The 21,150-nt window shown below is 47.1% G+C and overlaps 2 protein-coding genes across 2 annotated transcripts in view; one reads left to right on the top strand and one right to left on the bottom strand.

Moving 5' to 3' along the window:
• Positions 1-14,960, bottom strand: part of stab2 (stabilin 2) — a 37,649-nt gene extending 22,689 nt beyond the window's left edge. The window contains exons 1-23 of the mRNA XM_036519735.1: positions 14,868-14,960; positions 13,172-13,299; positions 12,490-12,608; positions 10,206-10,291; positions 9,626-9,692; positions 9,366-9,461; positions 8,834-8,956; positions 8,274-8,470; positions 7,628-7,758; positions 7,305-7,441; positions 6,688-6,764; positions 6,316-6,465; positions 4,937-5,080; positions 4,619-4,681; positions 3,876-3,992; positions 3,255-3,308; positions 3,009-3,089; positions 2,636-2,788; positions 2,166-2,225; positions 1,957-2,052; positions 1,564-1,650; positions 1,147-1,258; positions 183-363 (exon numbers count right to left, since the gene is read on the bottom strand). Coding sequence (XP_036375628.1) covers positions 183-363; positions 1,147-1,258; positions 1,564-1,650; positions 1,957-2,052; positions 2,166-2,225; positions 2,636-2,788; positions 3,009-3,089; positions 3,255-3,308; positions 3,876-3,992; positions 4,619-4,681; positions 4,937-5,080; positions 6,316-6,465; positions 6,688-6,764; positions 7,305-7,441; positions 7,628-7,758; positions 8,274-8,470; positions 8,834-8,956; positions 9,366-9,461; positions 9,626-9,692; positions 10,206-10,291; positions 12,490-12,608; positions 13,172-13,299; positions 14,868-14,960 — 2,552 coding nt within the window. The remainder of the gene's footprint in view (positions 1-182; positions 364-1,146; positions 1,259-1,563; positions 1,651-1,956; positions 2,053-2,165; positions 2,226-2,635; positions 2,789-3,008; positions 3,090-3,254; positions 3,309-3,875; positions 3,993-4,618; positions 4,682-4,936; positions 5,081-6,315; positions 6,466-6,687; positions 6,765-7,304; positions 7,442-7,627; positions 7,759-8,273; positions 8,471-8,833; positions 8,957-9,365; positions 9,462-9,625; positions 9,693-10,205; positions 10,292-12,489; positions 12,609-13,171; positions 13,300-14,867) is intronic.
• Positions 14,961-15,155: 195 nt separating this feature from the next.
• Positions 15,156-20,424, top strand: parietopsin. Its single transcript, XM_036519734.1, has 6 exons — positions 15,156-15,162; positions 15,472-15,495; positions 16,406-16,690; positions 17,771-18,099; positions 19,169-19,414; positions 20,299-20,424. The coding sequence occupies exons 1-6, from the start codon at positions 15,156-15,158 to the stop codon at positions 20,422-20,424; spliced, it is 1,017 nt and encodes a 338-aa protein (XP_036375627.1).
• Positions 20,425-21,150: the final 726 nt, after the last annotated feature.

The following is a 21,150-nucleotide window of genomic DNA, read 5'->3' as shown; positions in this document are numbered from 1 at the left end:
GTACTAATAATAATAGGCCAAATTGAAGTTTTGACTATAACACATCATGCCATATTAACCATGCAAGTTGCTGTGTATTAGAGCATCTACCAGATACTAAACATATAAATGCTACTGCCTCTACAACTACTGCTACTACTAATACTACTAATAATAGGCCTAACTCAAGGCTGGGCGCTCACTTGACTGCTCCCCCGTTGAAGTCGCAGGTGGCGTGGGCATGGCAGAACTCCACCCTGGGGCCGCAGGTCTGCGTGTGCCGCTCGCAGAACTTTCCGGTGTAGCCCGTCTGGCAGGTGTTGGGCTTGCAGGCCCCGTCGCCCTCGGGCCGGTTGTCGCATTCGCCGTGGATGCAGGTGCAGGCTGAGGGAATAGAGGAGAGGAGCTAACTGGTGCGTTACCCAGAGATGACCCCGGTCTGGGCCAATTACTGACACCCAGGTATGTCATGCGAGGCCGCTCAGTGATACACTTTGAGACATCTGTAATCTATAATTTCATAGTCTATTCACACCGGTGAATTCTGGGAGATGGTGTAGCCATGGGAAATTTGAGGAATTTTTGGGGTTGTGAAGTGACCTAAATATATACAGTAGCTGTCAAATGTTTGGACACACCTGATTAAGATAATGGGAAGCATGCATACGAGGACATTTTGATCTAATTTTGGTCTTAAAATTTGTTTCTTAGACAAATATAAATACTGAAGTTGATGTAATGAAGCCTATGTATAAATTTCCTTCCAAAAAATGTTATATTTTAAAAAAATATTTTTTTGGCTACTTTACAGAATCTAAAATATGAGAGGTTTTTTGGCCACTGCAGAATTCCATTTGTGTTTCATAGTTTTGATGTCTTGACTATTTTTTTAAAATGTGGAAAATAATAAACATAAAGAAAAACCCTTCTATAAGTAGGTGTGTCCCAACTTTTGACAGGTACTGTACGTATGTGCTTTGCAGATGTAACATGTATTAGTAATACACAGAATGAGCTACCCTGATAAAACTGACAAAGAATAAAAAAACAAAGCAAAAATACAGGGAAAAAAATAAAATGCACCATGCTTTGCTAAGGATACATTATTTCTAGTGGAAAGTTTGTGTGTTATGTGTCTGGCTTTTCCATGAGGAAGTGATGGTTTACTTTTGTCACAGTTGGGGCCGAATTTGTTGGGGTTGGAGCAGTACTGGCAGCGAGATCCTTTGAAGTTCTCCTGGCACACACAGGTTCCATTCCCATTGATACCATCCATACACTGAAAAACACACACACACACACACACACACACACACACACACACACACACACACACACACACACGGATGGTTAGGCCATATGGGTCTTTTTTTTATAATAAACTAGAGTTTATTTCTCCCCCACTGGATTCAATAATTACAGCTGTTACTAGGTTTATCTAGCTGCAAATACAAAACAGTTTTTTGTACAGTTGTAAAGTGTACAGTACCAAAGGTGATGGGTGTGTTTGGATCTCCCCTGAGAGTCAGTACTCAGCAGGTGACAATGACAGAAGTGGGGTGGCCGAAAAAGGGCGTGACCCACCTGGCCGTGCCCCAAGCAGGGCGTGGCGAATCCACCCGGACAGGGGCTGCAGTCTGGCCCGTAGAACCCCTTGCAGCACAGCTGGGTCTGGTAGGGAAGGAACATTGGAGTGAATGGGGGAGGGAATGAACAGCATGACAGTTCTTGAGCAGAACTGTGACATCACACAATACCTAGGCTCAAGTGATGAGATGACTGGGCTATGAGCCCAGGTATCTGGTAATGAGGACTCTTGCATCAGGGCTGCGACTGTAGCTGATGCAAGAGACCTGCTGATAGGCTTGTCACAGAGCAGAGGCGGAGCAATGGCAGAGTGGGGGCGGGGTAAAGGCAGAGTGGGGGCGGGACAAAGGCAGAGTGGAGGTGGAGTAAAGGTGGAGAGGGGAGGCTTACCATCACCGTGTCATTGCAGAGGAGGGAGCAGCCGAGTGTGGGAACGCTGACCCCCAGAGAGGTGTCTCTGAAGACACAGCCTCGGCTGAATGTTTCCTGCGCGGCCACAAGGAGGTGCTGTTAGCATGCGTGAGTAAACGCTCGCTTGGTTGCAGATCTCACAGTGTCAGTGACGCTGCTTCCCTGTAGGGAAGAGCTCGGTGTCTTACCGTGGAAACGCCAGAGGGACAAGCAGATTTGGTCACCTCGGCACACCTGACGCATTTGCCCTGAGTACGAGAGCAGGAAATTGAAATGTGAGAAAATGCTTCCAAACGGCAAACTTCCTATGGGATAACAGTCAGATAACAGGAACGCCCAGCTTACAAAATACAATGGAAAAGCAAAAGTAATTTCCTGATGAATTAGAGAAGTAAAATACACATAATACACAGCTTGGGTTCACCATGCAGAATGTTACAGCAATAATAATCACAGCATCTGTACCGATTATAAACTATATATATCTATATATAGTTATAGCTATGTAAAATTATAGCATACATTCATTACATTGAACAACAGGTATTCCAAATATGCAGCACATTATAATGTAAACTATTGTCAAATCACCAATTGGACTGAAGTTGAAGTGAGACATTTTTGTGTAGTTTCAGTGACAGCCGTTGCTCTGCCTCACCTTAATAACACTGGTTTTGGTGGTATCGCATCTACGAGGCAACACCGGTTCGATAGAAGCGGGAATCAGAACCCCGTCCACCGAGTAAAGGCGGCCATTTTTCGCCTCAACGTCCGCCTCAAGGATTGGCACGTTGTTTACCTGAATTTGCCCCTGTAGAGGCAGAATGAATGAGAGGCCAAACCCTGCTATTAGAAACTGTTTAAATCCATGCAGCAGTTTAGTTTTTCTCCAGAGTGACTCCGACATCAGTCGTTTAAAATATGCACACATTGTGTAGTTCCTTGCATGAACCGTACAAAATACATGGCAGTCCATCTGCTGAGACTGCTGATATCAAAAGGACAGTATACACCCTAATCCCTGCCCTTACATTATCCGTTACTTTAAACGTCAGAACTTGGTTGGCCATCGTCACAGAGCGGGGATTTGACACAACGTTGACAACCTGCAGCTGTGACATGAGAGAAAAAGAAAGCATTAAGAAAAATGACATTTACCCACTGACAGTAAAACTCATTTTAGTGAGACCCTTTGAAGCCCTCTGAACCGCCCACTACAGGGTGTGGCACGGAGGCTGAGGCAGAGGCTCTCAGGCATCGCAGGCAGGCTGACTCACCGCGACAGACTGGATGATGTGGTTCCTTAGCAGCTCTAGCAATTTCGTTTTACCCTGCAATTCAGCAAACACACAGGAAGTGAAATGTCTTTACATCGTTTTATTTCCAGCCAGGTGATGAAATCATATGGATCACACAACCAGTTCACATGTACCTATATGAGATCAGCTTGAAATAAAACTGACTGAACATGGACTTTGCATCTGTCATGTTTCAATTTCAAAGTTTCCCAGGTGATTTTCATAACAGCCTGGTAGTGTGAGAACATTGTTTTCTTTTTATGAAGGACTTAATGCCCTTCTCAGCTTTGCAAAGAGATAACAGTGGAGCTGGCTGGAGTAGCTATGTCAGGGAGTGCAGTTCACATTTGTTCATTCCAAAACTGAGTGACTATGAGCAGCTTTTTGATAATCCTCTTTGTTTTTCTTTCCATGCTATTTATATCAATGACTAATTTTACGCTTAGTGTCTGGAACATGCGGCAGTTTATTCCAAGGAGTTGCTGACAAAAGCAATTTTATGGAGTGAAACTGAGGAAATTTCATTCCGGAGAGGTTTGTGGCTGGTGTGGACAGGCTGCATTCACCAGTGCTGTTTGGACTGAGAAAAAGCAGGGCTACCTGGTCAGTGAGGAGGTAGTCCAGGTCCGCTTTATTCATGGCGTCCAGCGCCGAATTTGTAGGAGCAAAGAGGGTGTAGGGTCCAGGCTGCTCCAGCAGCTGCACCATGTTAGCTTTCTGTAAGAAAAGCCCAACAAAGTTATCTATTCAGAATAACTCCAAATGTCAGTATTGACAGTCTGAGAAATTAATCTTGGATTGAGTAATTAAGGAATATAGTCAATGTCAGTAAGAAACAACAGGTATAAACATCTTGTTTCTTTTGGATGACAGGCCTTAAACATGGGAGAAATAGATTAAGTTTGTGTGGTGTGATCTTGCTTGCTGTCTCATCAAAAATGGACCATCCGTGGAGTCCTCATGACTTGTGGATATACTGAATCACAAACCAGCTTGAGGGGATATCTCTGCGTATGACTGCTATGTCTGACATTTGTTTGTGACAATTCGAAAAACGGTCCCTTTCAACCGCAGCTGTCTGTTGTTTTTGAAAGGCCCGTCGCAGACTTTTCCGATTGTATCCCAGACGTGCACGCGTCCCCCTTCTTCCTCTTCCTCCTCTTCCGCCGACCTGCGACAAAGGGTTTGCCCCGTCTCCGTGGGGAAACGTGGGCCTCGGACAGCTAAAAACACTCTTTCATAGAGAAAGGAAACCCCATTGGCCAGGTTGGCCTAGACTCCTCGAATCATGAGGGGAAAAGAATGTTTTGTTGACACTGACAATGTCGAAGGAAATTGAATACCTCCAGTAAATTCTTAAATTTGGCAAATTTTCCGTTGTCTGAAAGAATTTTTATCAGGTTCTCCTGTAAAGAACAGAAAAAAGCAATCGTAACTATACAATTGACATAACTTGTCAAGAAAACAAGAATATATGTGACAGTATATTATACTTAATGGGTTTAAATATGTTCTAGCCATGAAATGAGGCTTTTTTTTTAAAAAAAAAAGCAAAACAAAACTCCAGTAGGCACAACCAGTATATAACACAGCCCTCAGTCTGAAACCAACAGAGCTCAGTCATTTAATTTCTCCAGGTCATTTTTTACCAGCTTGCGCACCTCTTTCTCACTCTGAACTGTCGGGGCGACACTGTCCATCACTTTGCTGACGATGTGTATCACTCCGTTGTAAGCAGCGATATCCGACTGCAGGATCCCCGCCTTCTTTCTGCTGCCGTGGATACGGATTTTGATCACCTGATCCTGCAAAAAAAAAAAAAAAGAGAGAGAAAAAATGTCAGGAAATGTTTCAAATGTCTCCATTAGTGCTAGATGTTAATGTCACCTGAGGGAAAGGCATGCTGTAATTTAGCACAAATCCCACACAGATTTAATGTTTTCTAAGGGACTGCACCTTAATATATGGTCATACGGGTGCCATCCTACTCACATGTTTGAAAATAATGGTCCAATTATGTTTACTTTATCACACAACCCCAAGTAACATCCTGAGGTGAGCCAGTTCCTGCATGCTGTAGGTACATTGGATATGAGGTGACAGAGATGGTGTTTATGAGGTCGCTGCTGCAGGAAGCCCTGTGATCTCTTTCCTTGGGAAGGTTTAATGAGCCACTGGCCCTGCCTGACATGGTGGATGGACTTCCTCATGATGGAGGAAGGAAGGAGGCCTCAGAGAGTAGGAACTGGGACAGGGTCTGTGCCACACACACACACACACACACACACACACACACACACACACACACACACACACACACAGAGTGCACATTCTCGCACACATACACACGCACACAACACTGAAACATAAACACACAGACACACAAAAGCACACACTGTATACTTGTTCACACACACACACGCACACACACAGTTTTCACACTCACCCATGTGCACACATACCACTGTGTACTAAGGAAGAAAGGTTAGAGTGTACAGAGTGCTCTAGACAATGAGAAACATTTTGACATTAGGACATAAGACATAAGATACACAAAAACACATCTGACCTAAATCTGGTGACATCACGCCTTCTGAGAATTGCCATGATGTGTGTCAAATAACAATTGCCGGCAGCGCGTGACACGTCAGAATTTTGAAAGCCTGTTGTTTTTTTTGAAAGGTGAGCAGCATGTAAGAAGACACTTTCCACTGTGTCAAATGGAATCGCGGAGGGCTATCTTTGTTATTGCAGATGACGGGGAGGAAGTTAAGTGCTTCCAAAGTCTTTTCTTCAGTCCTCAAATCATCTAAAACCACACTTCCATGTTAATTATGGAGTATATGAAAAAGGTAAAGGTCAAAGGTCACAGCTGAGCTAGCAATCTCATTTCAAAGTGACTTCAGTTCAATGAACTGAGGAGGCACATGTGGATCCTAAACTGAACTCCTTTATCCTAGCAGATCAAATGCTACTCCTCCCTGCCCCATGCCCCTCCCCTCATCCCTAACCTGTCACCCACGCTCCCCCCTTCTCTCACCTCATCTGTGGTCACGGTCTCCCCCGATTTCCCTGTCAGGGTGTAGTAGATGTTCCCCTTCTTCAGATCCTCGAAGGAGAGCAAGCCGGCCACCACGTGCAGCTTGCACAAGTAGCGTGCGTTCATTTGGTCTGCCACCAGGGTGTTAACCTGGGAGAACACGGCACGGAACCATCGAGATCCAATGTTCCACAGCACGGAACAATCATAATGCAACCTTCCGCACTCACAGCCCAGTCACAGACAAGGAAGTGATGGAAGAGCATAAAACATGGTGGGAAAGCAACATTTCCTATATGGAAAGTGGTAAGGCAACTATGTAACATGTTTATAGAGAACAGTAAAGGAAAGTACTGTGTATAAACCTCTCACCGGTGTCCCTTTGAAGCCTTTATTTACTGGGATGAAGACAGTGAAGGGCCCCAAGGAGGCCAGTTGCCATGGTAGAGAAGATTCTGAAAATGAGAGGGAGAATGTAGAACGTTCAAGACCAGGCTTGGCGCAGTGCTGGATACACTCTTGAATGTAGACAACATGGTGATCCTAGGTGGGCAAAATGCTCTGTTCTCATTTTTAAACTTCCAGACTTCTTATGCCCTTCTGATCAAACAAGACAAAAATTTAAATGCCCTTATTTTAAAGCTGCAAATAAAGAGCAGGATTATTTTGAAGCGCAAATACGATGCTCCACAATGTTACCGTACATTGTGTAAATGAAACATTTCCTTTGATGTGTCTTTTAAAGACAGTTGCCTTAGTTTAGCTTAGCCACTGCAACAACACCCATTGATTGTGTGTTCATCACTACACAGGCAGACAGCTGATCAGATCTCCGACACTGGCAGAAGCAGAGAGAGGTGTGCCAGACAGGTAAATTCAGTGATAAGCCTGGCATTGAATAGACTTGTGCTGAAACATTGTGTGTTGGAATATTCCACTATTGGTGGCATGTGGAGGAGGAGGTATGCATGCCATTGGCTGGTTTTTCCTACCAAACAGCGTCATGGCATTGGACAGCTGACCGGTCCACTGCCCCCCCGGCTCAGTGTTCAGCTCCTGGAGCCGCTGTATAATGTTGCCGTGGCAAACGTTCCCGTTGCCTATGTAACCTTCGCGACACTTGCACCTGTCAGAGGAAGCAAGGCGTGAAAAGTATCTGACAATACATGCTTGGGTACATTATATTCTGCTGGAATATCAGGTCTGGAGTGCCCAGACCCGATACTCTCAACTACACTCTGTCTCCCTCATGCACACATGCACGCATGCGCACACACACACACACGCAGGGCGAGGACAGAGGCACACTCACTGCGTCACGCCTGGATGGATGGTGGAGCAGTCGGCATTCTTATTGCAGGTGTCTGGTTTGCACAGGTTCTTCAGGCTGCACCCCACCCCCTGCACCAGGTTCTCGAACCCTTGCAGGCACTCGCAGTGAGACTGGGGACGGAAACCAAAGCTCAGCTGGTACAACGCCTCCAAACCATCATACGCATACATGCTCACACGCTAGTTTCCTGCTGGCGTTATTGTCACCGAGGGGATAAAGTTCCCTGGTCAAGGTGACACCAGCAGTGCTCCTCCTGAGTGTTCAGCATGCTGGTCACAGTTCCATCTGCCTCACTACAGCTTCCTAAATCTGTCTGACGCAGAGTCAGGACTGTGGCCTTCATGAGGCAAGGGGGCCGCTGCCTCTGTACCCTGCTACAGTAAGACTTTGTGTGTTTCAGTCGCCAAGTGCTCCTGCTGTACGTTTGCATCGAGTCAGACTTTTCTGTTTGTGTTTTTTTGAGTACTTTCCTCTCTGCCAGAGCCCTCCCCGTAAAGCCTCATTTGAATCCACCTCTTTACTGTGGTATTAAAAGCACTGCAGTTCGTCAGCTGGGCAGATGCATTTGAATGATTCTGTACTGCTGTATATATGTCGTTCTTCAGTGAGGTGTTCACGCACACACCTTCCCGGGCCCGTCGTACATGCAGCGGGTGGAGTCAGCTGGGCAGCCCCCGAAGTTGGTCTGGCAGGGGTCTACCGGCATGCACACCACCCCATCGCCGCGGTAACCATTGGCGCAGGTGCACGAGTGGCGATTCGGGCCCAGGTGGGCGCAGACGGCGTTGGTGTGGCAGACCTTTTGTTTGCAGGGGTTGATGGCTGGCGTGACACAAAAAAAAATATGATGTCACATCCTGATTCCTGGGCAAGGCAAGGACCACCAGCAGCCTTTGGGATATATTTCTCTTTGGGAAATTACACTTATGTGGAAACACATTATTTATTATTTGACTACCTGGTGTCCTAATATAGAAAAAAAACCCTTTTGTTTGATATATTACAGTGCTGATGTCCCTTGTTTCAGCATACAATCTCCCACAAAATCTTAAACTGAAATGAAGATTCACTCCCATGATCCTCTTTGTCTCTATTAAGTAGCATAACCATCACTCTGCAGTGCTGCCTTCTCCTGTTCCTCTGCATGGAGCTGTGCTGTGGTGATAGGCTGCAGGTGTCACTCACAGGTGCACTGAGTTCCGTCTCCCTGGTAGCCCGGCAGGCACCTGCACTGCAGCCTCCCCGTGAGGGCATCCTCGCTGCAGCGGGCGTTCTGGGGACAGCTCAGGGACACACACTCAGGAAGCTCTGGCAGGGGGGAGGGGAGGAGGGCGGAGGGCGCATGTGGTCATCCTGTTAAATCTACCGCACGGGGAGTGATGGCACACACGTGTGCACACACACACACACAGAAACACACACAGCTCTATCCACACTCCCCCTCCCACCGCCACACACACACACACACAAACACACACAAACACACACAGCTCTCTCCACACACCCCCCCCCCCCCCCACCGCCACACGCACATACTCCCACACAAACACACACAGCTCTTTCCACACCCCCCCCCCCCTCCCACCACCACACACACACACACACGCACACAATGCTGCTGCCATGGCTGCAGCACTGAGCCGTAGGCCTCGCTCTTGCGCGGATGCTCACATCGTCAGAGGGACCGTGGGCAGACGCACGCTGAAGTGGGTCTTACCTTGGTCACATTTCGGGCCTTTGTATCCCGAAAAGCAGGTGCACTTCCCATCGCCGCGGATCCCGCTGTTGCAGACGCCGTGGACGCAGCTGCAGACTGGACGGACGGACGGACGGACAGTGAAACGAAGAGACAGAGGGACAGGAGGAGACGGAGAGAAACGCAGAGACAGGCGGAAATGAACGGCACCCTGCTTAGCGAGAAGCTATCCAGTGGACGAAAGAATGGCGATGTCACGTGGATCGCGTATGTGTTCTCACCTGAGCTGCAGGTGGGTCCGTATAAGGAGTCCACACAGTCTTCACATGCCGTGCCCACAAACCCTGCCTGGAAGGAACGGGGGTGGCCAGGTCAGTGCAGGCCCCGTTCCAAAACCAAAGTGTGCTCATATAAAGTACAGGTCGACAGGGGATGTGGGGGAATCGTACCGTACCCTCTATATGTCACACAGACATCAGCTAAGGCACTGTAAGTGACAGGTATGCTGTGCAGGATTACATTCATTTGTCTTCACTGTCACTAACTAGAATGACACTTATATGTTCTATCATCAGCTTCTGAATATTTTCTCAACATTTATCACATATTGGATTTTTTGACTATGTGTAATGACATAACAGATCAAGCTAAAAATTTGGCCCTCTCAAGCACAGCTGCAGTTTACACAATTCACGCAACAATCCATGGTAAATTCTGCATTAGTTTTTCTAGTGTCTGGATAAGTGCTTTTTCTGTCAGGGGGTGTCGAAGCACTTCTTCGATAGCAGCAGACGCGGTACAGTGCGTTATATGCCGAAGGAGTGACAGACTCTTCAGAGGGACAGCAGTGAGGGGCCGTACCTTACAACTGCAGGTCCCATTGCCGGCCTGGCCGTCCAAGCACACGCCGTTGTTACTGCAGGGCGTCTCGGCATTCTCCGGGCACTCTGCAACCAAGAGCGGCATTGGATGGAGTTTGTGTAACAGATGTCATTTCATGCACTGCTACTTTGCATCACATTGTTCTGCTGTTGTTTAGTTTAAAGCTTTTAATATTTTTAACAAACTTTAAAGGTATTATTATACTCACATTTAAGTTTGAAATATGAAAGCTGTAAACACATTTTAAAGACCTTTTGAAGTAAAAATAATAAGAATAATATTTCTATATGTGTCAAAAGTTGTTTGCTGGGTGGTACCAGGGGTGGTGCTGAGTGTGACTGATAAAAAGGGTTGTGTTTCACAGGTACCTTTGAAACTGTCAAGTTTGTGTGTTCCTAGTCTCTGCCAAGTCTACTGGGTGTCCTTATAAATCATAATAATAATAATAATAATAATAATAATAATAATAATAACAATAATAATAATAATAATATTTGTGTCAAAGGTTACAGGTCATATTAATAGTTCTGCCACTTTGAATTTTTGAATTTAGGTTAGCATGGGCTTGTTACCCACAGAACCCAACTTACCCTTTGAAAGCAACAAATAGCAAAATAACTGGTGTCCTTGTGTGGCTATGCAGAGAGGGACTAGGTTAGTCAGCTGGCCAACACAGCACAGAGTGACTAAGCTTACTAGCGGTCAACCGCCCTGGTCAAGACTGCAAACACCCAGCACGTCAGTTACATTTGTGAGGGTTGCTGCCAACGCAGCAAAACCAGGGCAGTGTCCCATAAAAAAGACTCTGGCTTTTGACAGGTGGGCCGTGAATCACTTCTCTTTGTCTACTCATCTCAGAGGGGTTGAGTAAGCAGTAGTTCTGCGAACTTCAAACAGGAGACGACCCCCCCCCCCCCCCCCTTGCCTCTCCGTGCCTGACCCCTCCGGCTTGCCCTCCGGGGGTCCTCTCTGTGCTCTCTCTTATCAGCATCCCCCCACCTTCTCGGACTTTTCGCTTTCTGCCTTCCTATCCCGCGTTTCCTCCCGACTCCCTCCCGTACGTGGCTTGATGGGAGAATGGGGAGGTTTGACCCAAGCGTTTCCTCAGAACGAGGCTCTCCCTGAACGCTGGGCGTCAGCAGATTCTGTCCCCTTGCTCGAATGCACCCTAAAAACCCTCAACCTGAACCCCTCCGATTCACTCTGAACTATGCAGACTGGCTGGTAAATGTCACCAAAGTGACACATAAAATCATGACAAGCAGCGCTGGGCTTACAGGGGACCTGCTACAATCGGCTGGATCTTTCAAATGCCTGCAGTGTTTCGTCTGAAAAGCGCACATACAATGGACCTGCTGCAACAAACCCTCTCAGAAGGTGCACTCTGCTAGCCAGATTTCCTTGCAGCACTTCACATCCATGTCGTGATGGAGTGAAGCCATGTCATATCTCATTGACAAACCCAAGATATACAGTAATGCAGGAAATCCAACTGATAAGAGAATAGTGACAGACTATCAGCAGGGGACGGACACACACATACGCCGTAGTGCACGCACACACATTAGGTTCATCGGCGCTCTGGCAGATTGAGGAAGGCTTGGACGTGGCCCTCTGTGGCCTGCTGTCAGCACATTCTTTGCAGGCAGAAGGCCACTGGGGGGGGTCGCGGCCGAATAGGGGAGGAAGGAAGCGTGCGAGCCCCCCCCCCCCCCCCGAGCTGCTTCCTCCCCCGCCACGAACACACCAGGCAGCCTGGCAACGCGGCCCCAGCGATGTGGGTCACGCGCAATGCATGACACTCCTGACACACATACAAGGTCATTTTTTTACGAGGGTGAGAGCGAGGGAAAAAAAAATCCTGCATGCTTTCCAGTTCGGTTTGGTGTTGGTCATGCAAGGCTGAGCCGGCAAATGCGGCCAAGTCCGTTTCCCTCCTGGCTGTTCTTACATTTCCTTTCAGAATGTTGCTGCTGCAGCTGGACTCGCATCTTAAACACAGGTGGACAGTTTCATGTGGGGACAAGGTCCCTTTCAGCTTATGTCACCCCCCCATCAGACGTCCTGGCTTTGAATTGTGGGAAAGGGCAAACGGGGACCAGAATCTGCATTGTTTCCTTCTGCATGAAAAATGGTGAGACTTTCTTTGTTCAGTGAGAAACAAATGATGAAGTCGGGGCAGCCAATGGGCCGTCTGTGTGTTGGTCAATTCGCCAGTGAGGTCAAGGATCACGGGCCGGTGTGCCCGTGTTGCTAAACTCACCGACACAGTCTGTTCCCCAGTATCCAGGGCAGCACGCAGGCTCCAGCACCTCTTTGTAGCACTGGTGTGAGCAGCCGTTGATGTTCAGTACGAGGTTGGGGCCCTGGCTGACGCGGTACCTGCAAACCAATGTGGCCAAAGCTTTGGTAAGACACCCAGCAAGGCGTTCCTGGAACACAGCTGTGCTTGCAGCCAAGTTCAGCCATGCTACCAGAGGCAGTGCTGAATGTGACCGCTAAAAAGGGTACCCATTGGTTGTGTTTCAAGGGTTAACTTCAAAACTGTCATGCTTGTGTGTGCCCAGTCCCTGCCTTGTCTGCTGTGTGTCCATTGATGGGACTCTGAGTAGCTCATGGGGAGCTCCACACACTACCAGCACTAAGCTTATGGGTGAGTATTGTAATGCAGTCTATTCAGCAGACTCAGGTTACACACTGCTACTCTTAGTCTGCCCACTGCTGGCCCAGCTCACTACCACAGTCACTTTCTCACTTGCAGTCATGATACTGTTTCCCACAGTCTACCGCCTCTGTAGAGAGAGTCATTATCTACCTCTTCTACAGAAGGAGTCACAGTCTACCTCTCACCTGCAGTCATAATACCCTTTCACACAGTCAATATCCTCTACAGAGGGAGTCGCAGTCTGTCTCCTGTGCAGAGGTAGCCGCTGTGGATCACTCACTTGCAGCCGGGTTGGCCTTTCCCTGGTGTCCTCTTCTTGAAGCCCGCGGGGCAGTCCACCTGCGCGCTGATGAAGCAGGAGTGACAGTCTGTCTCGGTGGTCACCGTTTTCATCTTGTCACAGCGATTCTGTCGGAAGAAGCGAGCAGAACGGGAATGTTGACGGAGTGGCACGGTAACCTTTCCGCCATCTTTGTACTGTATGGAGAAGAAGCACCCAGTTCTGGCACCTGGAGGTCCAGCTCTATTTAAATGACTCTCCATTCAGGCTGTATGAACTGGGAAAATTTAATTCTTTAAAGGCAGTGAATCAGACTATAGGAATCACACTATAGGAATGAGATTGGCTACTCCTGCTACAGGGACCGTGAATTTCTCTATGTCCTGAATATCCTGCAATCCGGTGAAATGCAACCCTCATAAAAGAGGATGTCAACATTATCTGCAAGAATCGAAAACCTCAGTGTCCTGCATGAGAAACAGGACATACAATACATTTGTGGGTCCTGCATTGCTCCTCAGTACCAATTTAACTCCGTAGGATTTAACTCGGTTAGCATTTAACTTAAATTACACCTCAAAACCGGCTGCTCTGGTTTGGTAAAAATGACAAGTGCAAGTACTTTCACAGACACTGATATTGACCAGAGTACAATCAAGAAAACTTAAAAACAAGTTTTCATACTTTCGTGCATGATGACATTGTAGCTAAATGCCTTTCTTATGCTGCCACTGCGGGTAGATAATGTGTTATGTTTGCATTTCAACAAAGATCTCATTGAATAATCCTACTACAGGAACTCTGAATTTCCCTGATGGTCCTGAATATTATGCAACTGTCATAAAAAGGGATATCAATGTTAGCTGTAAGAAACAGGACATGCATAGCTGCAAAACTTTAGCTGAACTTTTGCACACCTTACTTTCAAACGTTAAATTAGTACATACCTTTTATTAGTCATATTTCTATGTCAAGTGCATGCAGTGAACCTATGGATGTGCCTCTTAAGTTCTGCAATGCCAACCACGAATGTGTTAGCATACATACCATCTTTTAAATAAGGCGGCAAAAGAAAATTGAACCAGAGTGAAGGGAAGTTGACTATTGTCAGCAAGGTTATAAACCAATCAAACCACACAAAAAGGATGGCAAAACATTTCACAAGTTTCTGTGAAGGAAGCGCTGAATTCCACGCGTTTACAGATACAACATGCACTTTCTCACCGTTCTCATCAAAGCTGGGGCTTAGCCTATTTATGTCCAAAAGGAGCTGGCATTTGTGTAATCTGCAGCCTCTAAAGTAAACCGGATACCGAAGAAACAAATTGGATAATTACTTCTGCCAGGGCCAGAAACTTTCTGTGATCTCTCAAGCATGCAGGAGCGACCCCTTTGCAGCTTCTGTTCCTACCTAGTGAGAGATTTCAAACCGCAGATGTGGCTTCCAGCATCAAAAGCACTACACTGCATTTTCTGTCTGCTGAGCATTCATTGGTAAACAGTTAACATCACGCATGTTCTGCTGTTGAACTTTTATGCATGCAGATGTCTTCCTGAAGCAAGCAATGTTAAGCACAATCTTCAGCTGTTACAGTGTCCCGCCCAGACCTTAAACGCCTGACCCTCGGGACCCTGCAGAGTCTTCCCGAGCGACGCTGCCGAAAGGCCATTGGCTTGCCAGAGAAACACGGCTCACCTTCTTTTGGCCCGCAGCAGCGGTCAGCAGCAGCAGGAGGGACGTCAGGGCCAGCACCAGCGCGCTGGCGTGTCGGCTCCTTCCGGGATCCATCGGGCAGTCTCTCGGAGTTTCCTCGTCGGCGTGTGTCCCCCTCGCCCTGCGCCTCTGCCTTTTTCAACGCCCTCCGCGCTGCGCCACCCCCCCCCCTCCCCCCCTCCTCCACGCCCCTCACCCCCTTGAACCAACCCTCCTTCCTGTACTCCAGACCTGGAGTAGAACTCGCAACCCTCCCTCCCATGGTGCTCCATGCCCTGTCAGCAGCAGGAAAAGGGACCAGTAGTGGCTGTTTTCTGTTCAAGAAACATTAAACGGGCTGCTCGAGAGAAGGGAGAATGGCAGGATTTCCTTGGATGTAAATTGCTGCTCAGTCAGGCGAAGATCCTCCACCCGAACTCCCCACTCCACCACCATCACCACCACCCCACACACACACACACGCGCGCGCGCACACACACACACACACACACACACTTGTTTCAGGGCACTCTTCCTGATCTCTGATCCGAGTTGCTGTCCTGTCCGTCACGAGTTACAGGCTCGTTTCATAACGGAGGGTGAGCAGCAGCCCACAATGCCTTGCTGGTCTGCTGCCCGCTTGTGATGGCGTGGGCATTAACTCTCAGTCATGCCCGTGTCATTCTGAAATCCTTGGGTGAGAACAAGGTATTGTGCAATCTGAAGTTGTGATAGTGGTCCATCAATCTACATATATGCATACACACACATATATAGATACATACATGTATAAAGCTATATTTTTGAACTAAGGGACAAGCTGAGCAAGCTTATTAAACTGACTTCCACTGACCATAGATCTTTGGCTTTATAATATATTTCCTGCTCTTTGATTCTGCTGGTGAAAATGACACTTTCCCTGATGGAACTGTGAGCTGACTGATCATTATCACAGGACAGTGGGGTTGGACTTATTTGGATTCATCTGTTGCAGGCATACTGCTTTTCCAATCACACTATTTGACTAAAAACACACAAATACATTGATTCACATAGAGGTATGCTATTTGGATAGCTTTGAAAGCATTTTTCAAACTAGCGGTCCAGCTATTGATCACACAAACAAACAATCTAATAAATAAGCCGCATGACATCCTGTCCCAGGTAGTCCTCACAAAATTGAATGACTCTTAAATTGTAATCCTGTTGCGATGAATTTGGCGTAATCCTATTAATATGCTCCAAATCAATTTGCCAAATGGATGATAAGTGATGTCAGAGCACTCGGGGAGAACAGCTGCTTTAATCCAAGGCTTATTTGCAATCTCCAGAGTGGAAGAGATATGGGGATGCAAAGGGCGGCGACCCGTCAGATTAAAACACCTTAAACACCGCCAGGGTGGCGGGGTATAGCTATCTGAACTGTGCTCGGTGAGCGATCTTCCTTTGGCAGCCAGTGGTACAGCCAGCCACCATGGCGAGCAACGGCACACCTGCAATCCCCGACCTCTCCCTCGACCTCGACCCCGGGCCGGCGGCCACGGCGGCGCCCACCAACTTCCCGCGGGTGGGCTACAGCATCCTGTCCTTCCTCATGTTCATCAACACGGTCTTCTCGGTCTTCAACAACACGCTGGTCATCGCCGTCATGCTGCGCAGCCCACAGCTGCGCTCCGCCATGAACGTCTTCATCCTCAGCCTGGCCGTCTCCGACCTCATGATTGCCACCTGCGGCTCCGCCATTGTCACCGTCACCAACTACTACGGCTACTTCTTCCTCGGCCGCAGCCTGTGCGTCTTCCAGGGGTTCGCCGTCAACTACTTTGGTAAGCGGCCATAATGACAGCTCTTGCAGGGGTTGCTCGAGGTGTTTATTTGGGCATCATTTCTGAAAGATCTGATCATTCACCCAATCTCTAAATCAGCTGAGTATGGATCACGGCGAAAATGTGTGCGTCACTTGTGTTCAATATTCATTGTTTAAGTCAAAGACTCTATTTAAATATGTTTTATATTTTTAAAAGTGGGTCTTGGTGACTTTCCTGTAGTCTGTTACTTCAATGCTATAGGGCAGTGGGGGGATGTGGTATTCTTTTAATGAAGTTAATTAGGCGATGGATCACTGAAAATCTTCAGACCTCTCTTTTCCTTTACTTCAAAGGATTATGTGCAATTGAAGTCATGCAGTCTTGAATGCTTTTCTTATGAAAGTGCAAGAAAGTCAGAAATCACATTGCGTAGTTTCCACAAGGTCATCGTGTTGTCATCTGGTGTGTAACCATGTTTGTAGCCCTAGAAACTAGGTCTGTAACTGTGATCGCAGGGTCTGTTACATGATTATGCGCATAATGTGATGACTACATACACAGTCCACATACAGTCAGTAATCTGTAACATGTGATCTTCAGATCTGTAATGGGGACACTGAGACAGGAACATGTGGTTATCAGGTCAGTAACGTGGTACCTTGGTCTGTAGCAGGACCACTGGGCGTGTAACATGTGGCCATGTAACGCTAACATGGTTTATAATGTGATAACTATGGTATGACACAGTCTCTTGAATTGCAAAATGTGGTCACTGGTCACTTGGTCTGTGACATGGACACTGGTAGCATGATAGAGTCACTTGGTCACTTGGTCTATAATGTGGTCACTGTCACTTTTTTTCCCTTTTTTCCCTTTAGTCCTTTTAGTCCCTTTAGTCCTTTTTCCTAAAGGGAAAAAAATACAGGAAGAAACCTAATGCCACACGCTGGGGATAGCTGTTATTGCACTAAAAATAGCTATTTGATGTATCGCGGCGGCTATATTACCCAGACCTACCTGTAACATGTGGTCACTGGGAGTGTGACACGGTCACTTGGGTTGCAGTACGGTCACTGTGTCGGTTCTCTCCCCCTGCAGGCCTGGTGTCTCTCTGCACACTGACGCTGCTGGCGTATGAGCGCTACAACGTGGTGTGCAAGCCCAGGGCGGCCTTCAAGATGGACATGAAGAGGAGCTACAAGGGCCTGCTCTTCGTCTGGCTCTTCTGCCTCTTCTGGGCTGTCACCCCCCTGCTGGGCTGGAGCTCCTATGGGCCCGAGGGGGTGCAGACCTCCTGCTCCCTCAGCTGGGAGGAGCGGTCCTGGAGCAACTACAGCTACCTGATACTCTACACTCTGCTGTGCTTCCTGCTGCCTGTGGCCATCATCATCTTCTGCTACTGCAAGACCATCTCCTCAATGCGCAAGGTAGGCTGCTTTCTTCTAATCTACAGTACCAATCAAAAGTTTGGACCCACCTTCTCACAGAAGGGTTCTTTTTTATTTTATTATCTTCCACGTTGTAGAACAATAGTTAAGACATCAAAACTATGAAATGACACAAATTGCACAGTGACATAAAGTGTTATACAATGTTATATTTTAGATTCTTCAAAGTAGCCAAAAATATTTGATAAAATTACAATTTTTTGGGAACAAATTCATACATAGGTATCAATGTCACTATTTATATTTATTTAAGAAACAAATTTCAAGAATTTAAGCATGAATCTTTAGATAAAAATGGCTCTGAATGTATGTTTCCCATTATTTTTATCAGGTGTGTCCAAAATTTTGACTGGTACTGTACATGATTCTGCCATTATATAATCAATTCTCCACACCAACTTAGCAGTATTGGAGTAAGAGGGAGCAATGTACTATAGCCTTTGGGAAAACTGATATGTAGCGTAAAGGTGGCAGGTTCAAATCTCAGTTGGAGGACTGGCATTTCACCCATTTGCAAGGTACTTATCTCCATTTATACAGCTATATATTAGGCTAATGTTGCTATTTAAGTGAGGATGTCTGCTTAGCCACCCAATGATGAATTTTAGGTGTTAATAATGTAAGTTAAGTTAAGTAAGTTAATAATGTAAGTAATGGCACGTCAATAAAAAATAACTACAGCCCATATATGCCTGGCTGTCTTGGTTTTTGACAGGTTTCCTTACTTGGTTTCCTTACTGATGCACAACAGCCCTGTTCACTGAAGTATAACCCCTCCATTGTTATGATTGGATTGGCGTTGTTACACGCCTAGATGTGTGCAAGGTTGTGGGGTAGGGGCACAGTACACCCCAGTGGGGGATGTCTCGGGGGGGGGCGCACAGGAAACAGGAGACAGCTGAGAGGGGATGTTGCTGAAAGGTTCCTAGACTATGGGCTTGGGGGGATGAATAACCATGAATAAAGCGCCCCAGTCCCAGGTGAATGAATGGGCGGTTTGACCAGGAACAGGAAGCCTATTTTCCTGCTCTGTGCCGTGTTCTCCCAGCTGAACAAGAGTGTGGAGCTGCAGGGGGGGCGCCCCAGCCAGGAGGAGGACGAGCGGGCGGTCCGGATGGTGCTGGCCATGATCGGGGCCTTCTTCGTCTGCTGGCTGCCCTACACCGCCCTCTCCATGGTGGTGGTCATCGACCCCGACCTCTACATCCCTCCTCTGGTCGCCACCCTGCCCATGTACTTTGCCAAGACCAGTCCCGTGTACAACCCCATCATCTACTTCTTAGCCAACAAGCAGGTGTGTGGGGCTTCCCGGCCCAGAGTGCAGGGGGCAGGTATCCACAAAAGGGTGTCCTACCTTCTGAAAGAGAGATCGTTCTCTTACACCCCCTCTTCCATGGTAGACCTGGAAACCAGAGCTAGCCAAAACAAGGTCAGCACATTAGCTTTTCCACTGTTCTCCCTTTAGATAGTCACATGATATTACATGACCTCTGCCCAGAACAAGATTACTTAAGTTTCCAAATGCTACTCTATGTTTCTTCCATTTGTTCTTCCCATTTCCTGTGATCAGCGACGAGAGCACGCTCCTTTCTCCCTTACATATTCATCTCCTTAATTTTAAGCACCAGTGCAGAGAGAGGCAATGCACGTGTGCAACAGTGTAATTGCTGTCTCTGCCCGTAGCTGATGTATGTGCTGGAAGTCACTCTGCATAAGAGCGTATGCTAAATACATGTAATGTAATGAACCAATTGATCGGGGTTGAGCTGACAAACAGTAGAAGAAAACATACAGCAAAATTACCTAGAAACTGAACTGAATGAGCCAGCCTGGTTTTTACATTGCTACCTCTGTGTGGTCAATGAAGGTTCCATAAGGTTTTTATAAACAAGGGATTGACCAGGCTCCACAGACAAGTATGAATCAGGTCTCTTTGAACTGACTCCCATCGGCCGTCACTCTGGCCAATGTCAATGCTGCTTTTCGCTTAATATTAACATTGCAGGGATGTGTCACCACCATGACAGTTAACTTCAGAAAACAGGATTTGAATAGTAACGAGCACATTTCATATGTATTAGTGTGTGACTGCTGTAGGGAGGTGCAAACTGTTATGAGGTATCACGATGTCCTTTTCATGCCTGAAGCACCTTGCTCCCTCTCTTCTGTGTCCTGCAGTTCCGAGACTGCACACTGGAGGTGCTGTCGTGCGGCCACTACATTCCCCACGGACCCATCGATGGTGGCGTGAGCATGGGGTCTCTGCGGAAGTCCAGGGTGTCCTCGAAAGTGCTGCCAGTGTGACCCGCCCCTCTCCCCCCAAACCCCAAGTACTTGCTCTGAGGGGCATCTGACACTGCTCCCCAATTTCGCTTTCCATAACACTCCTGCACCCTAAAATAGAAATCTTTTGCTACAGCCCTAATCTTCAGTCAGTCATTAGGCTCCACATCCCTGAACTCAGAGACTGAGGCAGCATGGCCTTCTGTACTGCCCAACACCTCCAGGTGGCACCAAATTCAACTTGCAAAGTGAATTGTCTCAAATTAAAATGGAATTTCCTCCTTCTTTTTGCAGGAGTAAAGCCAACTTTTAAATGACCTTAAAGTTTGCATTACACGGGCTTCAACTGTAAAGCGTGTCAAGATGAGAATATGGGTGCTTTTCCATGTGGCTTAGAGTTCTGCTTTCTCTCAACACGTGACACTTGCAACTGCTAATATTGGTTACTTCACATGCGGCAGACAAATGCTTGCAACAGAAAAGGCGTCTTGTAACATTGGCAATGGTGTGGGAAGATCTGTCTCTATGATTATATCACATTAATCTTCAAAAGAAAAAAAACACCCAGAATCCTGGGTCATTTAAATTAAGTTCACCTCATGCAAGTGATAGCCCTTACCACTGAACTCCTCTGTCTGTCACTAAACCATCATATCGTACATTTTACTCTCGGGTGTTTATACTGTCAGGCAGGCAGCACAGCTTGCCAATATGAATCTGGACCATCACCCCAAGGGTCTAATCTTG

This window comes from Megalops cyprinoides, chromosome 25, assembly GCF_013368585.1.
Source record: "Megalops cyprinoides isolate fMegCyp1 chromosome 25, fMegCyp1.pri, whole genome shotgun sequence".
NCBI lineage: Eukaryota > Metazoa > Chordata > Actinopteri > Elopiformes > Megalopidae > Megalops > Megalops cyprinoides.
This window is presented reverse-complemented; position numbering and strand designations above follow the sequence as displayed.

Bases quoted from the DNA above. Each gene is read 5' to 3' on its own strand.
- parietopsin (XM_036519734.1), top strand. The intron at 16,691-17,770 runs GTAAGCGGCCAT...CTCCCCCTGCAG, and splicing joins GTTCGCCGTCAACTACTTTG to GCCTGGTGTCTCTCTGCACA. The intron at 18,100-19,168 runs GTAGGCTGCTTT...GTGTTCTCCCAG, and splicing joins CCATCTCCTCAATGCGCAAG to CTGAACAAGAGTGTGGAGCT.